Genomic DNA, 8,632 nt, shown 5'->3' with positions numbered 1-8,632 from the left:
CCCGGGTAACACAGTGCAGCTCCGACTCGGATCAAAGTTCAATCCCCTAACAACTCTGTTTTCTTACTTCCAGTTTCATTAATTACCGGTACTATTTTTATCATTTAATTAAAACCCCTAAATCCCGTTAAGTGAAAGGCATTCAGCCCAGTACAATCCGTGTTCTAACGCTGCTCACAAGCCACGAATTTGCCAGTTTAACTTCAAGTTAGTGCTGCCACTTTCCGATGTATAATTGGCAAGGAAACACCAAACTGAACAGAACCTGGGTCCAACACTTGCGAGCGAACTGAAGCCGCTCATTACAAGCAGCCTGTGCTTGCGTTGAAATGTATTTCCTCTGCGTCCGTGATGTGTGTGTGTGTGTGTGTGTGTGTGTGAGTGTGAGTGAGTGTTGGTATTGATCGATCCTCGGTCTCCTCCCCCACAATTTTCATTCATGAATGCTCCGATAATCTTTGCGTCACCAACCAGGATGCAGTCGTGGTACATAAAGCGCCGACGGAGATATAAAAGTGCAATAGCCAGACTATACCCCAAATAACTTCTTATCACCTTGCAATCTCATCTGGAGGTGATCAGTATCTGGACTGCAGAGTAAATCAGGTCGGCCCGATCCTGTTCAGGTATTTATTACTTATCCATTCATTTCTTTCTATTCTGATATGTTGCCACTGATCTTTAAAGATATTTTGAAATTGCTCGCGATTCTGAATCTTAACCTGTCTTAATGTTATAATTCAATCACCGTAGACGTCGGATCAGAGAACAAAACCAACGCACGTTTGATGTAAAGCACTGTTGAGATAACTTGATTAGTACCTCGTGTTAATTCTCTTTTAGTGTGTTTGGGGCAGTTCCTATTTTATTTCAGATTTCCAGCCACTGGAGTATTTTGATTTGATCCTGTGTCTGATGGTGTTTCACCAAGATTGAATCCCGCTGAACTTCCAATAAGCGTTGAATTAGAGTTGGTCGTGTATTTGGTGGTGTAGGGAAATATAGATTGTGTTTCTCGAGGTATAAGTGATTAAGCTAATTTATGAAAAATCTGGGCTTTAGATGTAAAGTCAAACAAAGCCTTGTCCATCCTGTGTGTGTGTGTGTGTGTGTGCGCGCGTGCGCGCACGCTTCTTCCGTGTCGTATCTTTTGGCTCAATAAAATATAACTTCAGACAGAAGAGAGCCGTCATTGGAACTAATATGATGATCTAAAGTTTAAAACAACCCAAGAGTAGATGTTGATTAGTGACGTATGACCTCTGGGTAATGAAAACTGAAGTACTTGTTTAAATTGATATCCTCTCTGACTTACCAGTTCACTTCCTGCAACGATGTGTTTTTGCCTCATTTAATATTAGTTCTTAATTAACTAAAAGAACGACTCGATCATTCTTCCTAACAATTCCACAGATGATAGAAATCTAGAAGTAAGGTGCAATTTTCATCTAGTTTTGTCTTCTTGAACCCCAGCTCTCTGCCATGAAGACCCCCTTGCTGCTTTGCACCGCTCTCCTCCTGGTTGGGTTCGTACCCGGGGATGACTGTCGAGCCCTACAGAACTCCGTATCAACTGAATACGGCCCTGGTCAACAATCGGAGCTCCAGCATTTAGTTTCACCAGCTGGGATTCGCTTCGGAGAGTCATACCTTAAGCCACAGGCCAAGGCGCACAATAACCCTTCTCTTGGTCGAAATCTACTTGAAATGTTTCCTTTCGACGGAGCTTCCAAAATGCCACTGGCCCGGTTCCAGCGCAACCTACCTGGTAAAGTTGGGGACTTGGATCACGTTTACGGCAGATACCAAGATTTAGTGGATGAGATGTCGGAACGCGGTAAAAGACGCGACACGCCTCTCCTTTCCCTTAATGTACCTTTGCATGTTCTAAATAAACTGCTGGCGATAGCTAGAGCGGAGCAAATGGCCAAGCAAGCAGAGGAAAATAAGAAAATCATGGATGAAGTCGGGAAATAGAATCGCCCCGACCACAGTCTGCCGTCTATCACACAGACACAGCGTTGCTCTCACCCTTCCCGTTTGTTCTTCAGGCGCTAAAGTAAAAATGCTGCACATTTTCTGCAAGTTAACGTGCGTTTGACGGTCACTGTAGAATTCTAGATAATAAACGCATACATACCCAAACATTTATCCTGTGCGAGAGAATGCCTAATCTTTTATATTTCTGATCAAAGCTGCACGGTGACGGTCTACTTTCTTTACGCTTTATTGTGGAGGCAGTGTTTGTTAATAAAAAATCCAGTTCATTTTCTAAGACGTCTGAGGGAATTGTCTATGAACACACAATGAAAGCAAAGAACGGAATAAACTTCATGTTGCTGCGCGACCCACCTCCGTCGAGATTGTGCATTGTACCAGGGTGACGGGAACACGTTGGGCGAATGAACTGAGGACCTCCTGCTGGCCAGATTCTAGTCAGAAGGAGGCGCCGTGGTATTCGAAACATCAAAGCACACAGAACACTTTTAATTGAAAATACAAGGCAGCACTCGCACGTTACGTTTCATCAGAAGCCTTCCCCCTCCACCCGCTACGCCCCGTCACCTCACCGATAGCGGGTCCGCGATAAGGGTTAACACGAAAAGTTTCGGCCACCACAGTTGCCGTGAAATGATCGGTAACATTACCAGAAATTCCCATCAGTCTATCAAAATGTTTAGTGTCTTCGCGGCCCCGTCTTCCCTAACTGAGCGGTCAGTAGTGAGATTAACTCAGGGTGGTTCATAAAGAGACGACCTGAAGTATCTCCTCCTCAAATCCATAAATCCAAATCGACAGCCTCCAATGTTGAGTGAACGTCAGGTTATTTTTACAATGACTGTTATTGCTCTGGATGCTTCTCCGGCTTTATCGTGCCGGGTATTTGTTAATTCCAACAGGCAGTTTGTGTGCCTAACTGCCATCCCTTTTTGAGCCACAGTTTTTGTCATCCAAAGCTCTCAAAATTATAGCTGGACCCCCCAAGGAAAAGTATATCTGGGAGAACAGGTGCCCTAGTATTGAATCTTGGAACTCTACGGCGTACTTCCCTCCAGTCCAACTAAGTAATAGCCTTTCACTGCAATTATTTCTACCACTTACGTTTACTGTTAATGTTGCTGTTGTCCTTTGCATCACATGGCTTTCAACAATCAACCCAACGTGTGATATATTCTCAAACGTCTTTAAAAGTCTATTTGCACAGCATCAAGTTCATTGTCCTCATCTGTCGTCTCTGTTTCTTCATCAGAAAACCCTGTCAAGTTAATCAGTAAGATTTACCCTTATTTTTCGTCATTAACCCAAACCCATTTAAGTAGCTGCCATTGTCTCCTGAATTATTGATTGCAAGAACTTCCCCACCACCGGCATTAAACGGCATGACTAAAGGAACAATACTTTAGCAGTTATGGATTGGAATTAGCATGATAAGATGTGTTTGTCAAAGAGTTCATATTTTGATAGCGATTTAATTGGAGAAAACATACCACATCCTTGAATGATCACTTTCTGTTGAACACTGTGCAAGGTGAATATACGGTTCTTATTCACTTGACCAATATTTTCACAATTACCTTAACTTATTCGAAACACAAAACAGAAAAGTTCCAAAGTATAACTCGTTCTTATATTAATATAATTCCATTCATTGTTTCCAGACTTCATCGGTGATGGTTCATTTTCCTGGTGATTCTCGATTTCTCATGTTGCAGTCATGTTCAGTCCCATTTTTGTGCTGCCTCTTCTGCTCTCGGGCAACAGAGACAACGTAATTATGGACAACTGACCTCAGAGGCCTTGAGTTAGAGAAAGATAAACGTTATTTTAAATAAAATGATTATGCATTCAGAACTGCATGGGTTAATCAAGGAAAGCCAGGCAGTAAATGGGAAGTGTTTGACATCCCTAGCAGCTTTTTATGACGATATGGATTGCATGCCTAAAGTAACAGAATCTAATAAAGTGCTTTGTAAAATATTAAAAGTGGAAGCATACGAGGATCTAATTAAATGTGCCCATTTCAGTGACTTCAAAAGTTAGAGGCAAGGCTTCTGTTGACAGGGGATCCACTCATGGCGATCAGCTATCTTGTTGAGCTTTATGCCATATTAGCTCACCCCAACTATCTCGGCGAATCCAAGCGTAGACTATGTTCTGCAGAGCACCTGCGCTCTGTCCGCAACGGCGACTTGAGCTGCCGGTTACAGGTCATTTCTACTCCCCTTCCCATTCCCACACCCACCTGTCTGTCCTCTCCACTGCCGGGGTATGGCCTAACGCAAATTATAACAACAACACCGTGGTATTTGAAGTATCACAGAACCCTTTAAATTGAATGTACAATGTAGCACTGGCATGCTTGGCTAGTCTGCAGCCCAACGGTGTGACCACTGAATTCTCCAATTTCAGGTACCCACTCCCACCAGTCCACCTTTTCCACCCTACCCACCCCGCCCCCGTTGCCTGGACTCGTCGCCCCACCCCCTCCTATTTCCGTTTGCCCATCACCCACATGTCTGCCTGCCTGGGTTTCTTCTCCCGTGGCTCATCCTGTCCCCACGCCCACTTGGTTCCATCTGCCCACTGTCCTTGCTTCATCTGGTTCCACCTATCACCCAACCGGCCTCTGTCCTTACCCTCCCCTCTCGCCACCTGGCTCCATCTGCTCCTCAGCTCACCCCCTCTCATCTGGTTCCACCTATCACCTTCCAGCCTCTGTCTCTTCACCCCCCCCCCCCACCCTCACACTTCTATATGTTGGCTAACTTCCCTCTACGCTCTCAGTCCTGATGCAGGTCTCCGCCCCAAACATCGCCTCACAGGTACCGCTCGGCCCGCTGAGGTCTTCCAGCAGTTTATCATTTGCTTTATTTTCCTGTTCTCATCCATTTTGCCATTTTCGAACGATTCTGTTGTATGGTACAAGAGGAAATGTAAGAATTTAAATAGAAAGTTGTCGAAGAGTGTAAATGGCCGTGCGAAAACATTTCAACGCTAGGAGACAGGTGACAGTTGCAATTTGTGTGGCATTTTGCCTCCGACTCCCGCGCTGTGATTAAGCGCAGGGATCCGTGTCTCCAGCACTTTGAACCTCCGGGCTCCACTGACTCCTGCGCTGTTTTTAACTCAGGGATCTACAGTCACTTGTGCTGTTATTGAAGTAAATGGGCCTTACAAACCACACAGTCTTTTTCTTACCCCAGTGGTCCTCATTTTTCTGTGTTCTAGGTAAAAAGAACTTCAATAATCTGCTGTTTCAAAATTCAGAGTTCTGTGTCTCCCGTGATTTTTAAAACTCATTGGCCTCAGTCTCTCGTTCTTTTTTTTTGTAATTATGAAGCACTGCCTCCCACACTGTTTATAAAGTCAGGGGATCCTTCTTGCCGAAGCATTTTTTAAAGGGGGGAGATGAGTGAGATTGCCCCACACCCGCCCAATGAACACACCTCCATCGGCTGAAAAGTTGTGCGCTGGAGTTTGCCAGACCGTCCGAGGTCAGTGCCAGACCCCAAACCGCCAACGTCGGGACGCTCGGCTGGTGACTGAAGTAACGCCTGCTGAATTTCTGGGTTGCGGGCTGCAGCAACAAGGGTGGGGGTGGCAGTGCGTGGTGAGGGCGGTTGTTCATCGGGGAGCCGCCCTGTAGAGGGCGAGTGGCGGCAGTCGGTGACTTGCCTCACTCGTGCGCTGAGCGACGCATCGGAGAGTTAGAGGATAGTATTGTGGGTTTAGGTGGGGTGGGGGGAGGAGGGGGTGTGGGACAGGGATAGAGAGAGCAGGGGCATCGAGAGGGAAAGAAGAAGGGAAGGGGTTAAGGGAAGGTGAGGGAAGCGCTAAGGAGAGAGAGAGACAGAGAGGCAGGAAGGCGAGTAGGACAGAGGTTGGTAAAGCGTGAAGGAGGGAGGGGATCGGTTGGGGACTGCGAGGGAAAACCACGGGAGTGGGGGGTGGTGGTGAGAGGAAAAGAATGGTGAAATTCTGTGTCCGTGCCCATGAGTTTGTAGACTGTGTGTGTGTGCGCGCCCGCGCGTTTTACCTTTGTTCTAACTGTGGGGGCATGAGCTATTGGAGACCTGTGCCATTGGCGCAGTGCCGGCTAAGAGCATAATCAGTGACGGTTTATTTTTAGCATTATGAAGAATTTCGAAAGTCGATAATTCCACGGATGCAAACTCTAGAAACTTTGTCGTCCGGAGAGGAAAGCAGGAAAGAAAGGAGTCAGAGAAAATTGGGATTAAAAAATTAAACAAAGATAAATTGAAGGTATGTAAAATGTTGCCCACTCGTGCAAGGACTGAAAATATATCCCTGAACCAACAGAGAAGATAATAAATTAAATGTTCTATTCCCTTGCTGCTTAGACAATACAATGTAAGGTTTTAAGGTAATATAAAAATAAAAGGTTACATTGTTTTCTCTTTGAAGGGGATCCACTGCAACGGGAAGATGCCAGTTGTGGAGTAATAATATTTCCAAAGAATTAAATACTGAAACATTTTTATGAAATTGGGTAAGGAGTAATATACCGCTGGAATTTATCTGATATTTGCTCGCAATTCTGAAATCAGGTGGCCATAGTTGCTTTTCATGATACTGAATCTTCCGAGACAAATCTTTCCAATTCACACCGTATTGCTTTCTCTCTAACATGTCCTCAAGGGTATGTTTTAGTATGGACACTTGTATGCAAAATAATGAATTTTACTATCAATCTCTGATTATCTGTTAGCAAGGTAGACATGGTTATCAGTGCAACAGAACTTTGGCAATAATAACAAGAAGCAACGTAAAGACACAAAATTGGTTCAAATCGTTGATCCAAACAGAGTGGATCCAAAAGCCCAAAAGGCAAATTAAGTTCCTTATTATGAAGATACGTTGGTTTTTTTTACAGTTAAATGAATTGACTTGGATGTAGTGCCATTCAATGGGATGAGAAGTCGAATATCATGGATCGACGTAGAATACACATCCATGTTAAAGACAATGTTAGTGAGCTGTAGTTCAACTTGGATTAACGTTGCCAATTTTTATGACAAAACATGCTGTTATCAGTCAAACCACACAATCCTACAGTAATTAACATAATCTCGGTCATGTTATATACGAGAACATATATCGTTATTTAATTGATGGATAATTTTTTGACATACTCCGGAAATATGTTCAGGATTTGGAAATTTGATCACGTTAATGTGAACCTCTCATGTATTTTGATACAGTTGAAAAAGTCAAATTGAAATTTTGAAATTTTCACAATCAACATGAGTAAGTTCTAAGTGTTAGAAATTTACAAAGAATTTCGACGTTTATCGACATATTTTAAACATATGAAATAAGAGCAAAACACACCTTCTGAGAGTTATGCCAAAAGTTTTTTTTCACTATGCTAGTAAAATTGTACACGCTAAAGAAGACACGGCGCACTAAAGAAAATACCGAACAAAGCCCAATTCCGTAACAATTGTATTCTCCTGTTACTTCTGTTTTCGTTAAATCCTGGTTCCATTTTCAATTCTTAATTAAAACACCCAAATCTCGTTAAATGAAAGACATTCGGACCAGTACAATCCAGGTTTCTTCCAATGCTGCTCACTAGCCACGAATCTGCCAGTTTAACTTCAAATTAGTGCAGCCACTTTCCGATGTATAATTGGCAGGGAAACACCAGATTGAACAGAACAGAACTGGGTCCAATTCTTGCCAGGGAACTGAGGCCGCTCTTTCTTTACACAGTGCTCATTACAGATTGCCACATTATACGTGCGTTGAAGAGTAATTCTTTTGCGTCTGTGCTGAATGTGTGTGTGTCGGTGCTGGAGAAAGGGTGTCGGGCGCTTTGGTCTCCTTCCCCTCACTTTTCATCCATGAATTCTCCGATAACCTTTGCGTCACCCAACCAGGATGCAGTCGTGACACACAAGGGGAAGATGGAGATATAAAAATACAATAGCCAGACTGTACCCCAAATAACTTCTTATCATTTTGTAATCTCATCTGGAGAGAACAGGACTGCGGGGTACAGCAGGTCCATCTGATCCTATTAAGGTATTTAGTGCTTACCCATTAATTTCTTTCTATTCTTACTGGTCCTTCAAAGTACTTTGAAATTGCTCGCAATTGTGAATTTAACCCGTCTCAATGTTATAATTTAATTACTGTAGCTGTTGGATCAGAGAACAGCACCAACGCACATTTCATGTGAAGCACTATTGAAATAACTTGATTGATACCTTGTGTTAATGCTCTTTTAGTGTGTTTGGGGCGGTTTCAATTTTATTTCAGATTTCCAACCTCTGGAGTATTTTGATTTAATTCTATGTCTGGTGTGTTTGTTTCACCAAGAATGAACCCCGCTGAACTTCCATCGAGCATTGACTTACAGATGTGGTCGTGTATTTGGAGGTGTAGTGAAATACAGATTATGCATTTCTAGGTATAGCCGATTAAGATAGTTTGTGAAAAATGCTGAGCGTTAGATGTACAGTCTATCAAGTCCTTGCCCATCGGCTGTGTATGTGTCCTTCCATATCTTTTGTTTTGCTCCTCAGCAAAGAACACAAGGGTACAAAGTTGTCATTGCAACGTTGGGATCAATGACTTAATTACTGATGTGATTATCAAAGGTTGA

General features: G+C 43.4%; 1 protein-coding gene across 1 annotated transcript; it reads left to right on the top strand.

Annotated features, from left to right (window-relative positions):
- The first annotated feature begins 544 nt into the window (after nt 1-544).
- LOC127574014 (corticoliberin-like) lies at nt 545-1,977 on the top strand. Its single transcript, XM_052022607.1, has 2 exons — nt 545-626; nt 1,474-1,977. The coding sequence occupies exon 2, from the start codon at nt 1,483-1,485 to the stop codon at nt 1,975-1,977; it is 495 nt and encodes a 164-aa protein (XP_051878567.1). The 5' UTR covers nt 545-626; nt 1,474-1,482.
- Nucleotides 1,978-8,632: the final 6,655 nt, after the last annotated feature.

The sequence above is a fragment of the Pristis pectinata genome, chromosome 9, assembly GCF_009764475.1.
Source record: "Pristis pectinata isolate sPriPec2 chromosome 9, sPriPec2.1.pri, whole genome shotgun sequence".
NCBI lineage: Eukaryota > Metazoa > Chordata > Chondrichthyes > Rhinopristiformes > Pristidae > Pristis > Pristis pectinata.
The sequence above is the reverse complement of the archived record's forward strand: the minus strand, read 5'-3'. Positions and strand labels throughout refer to the sequence as shown.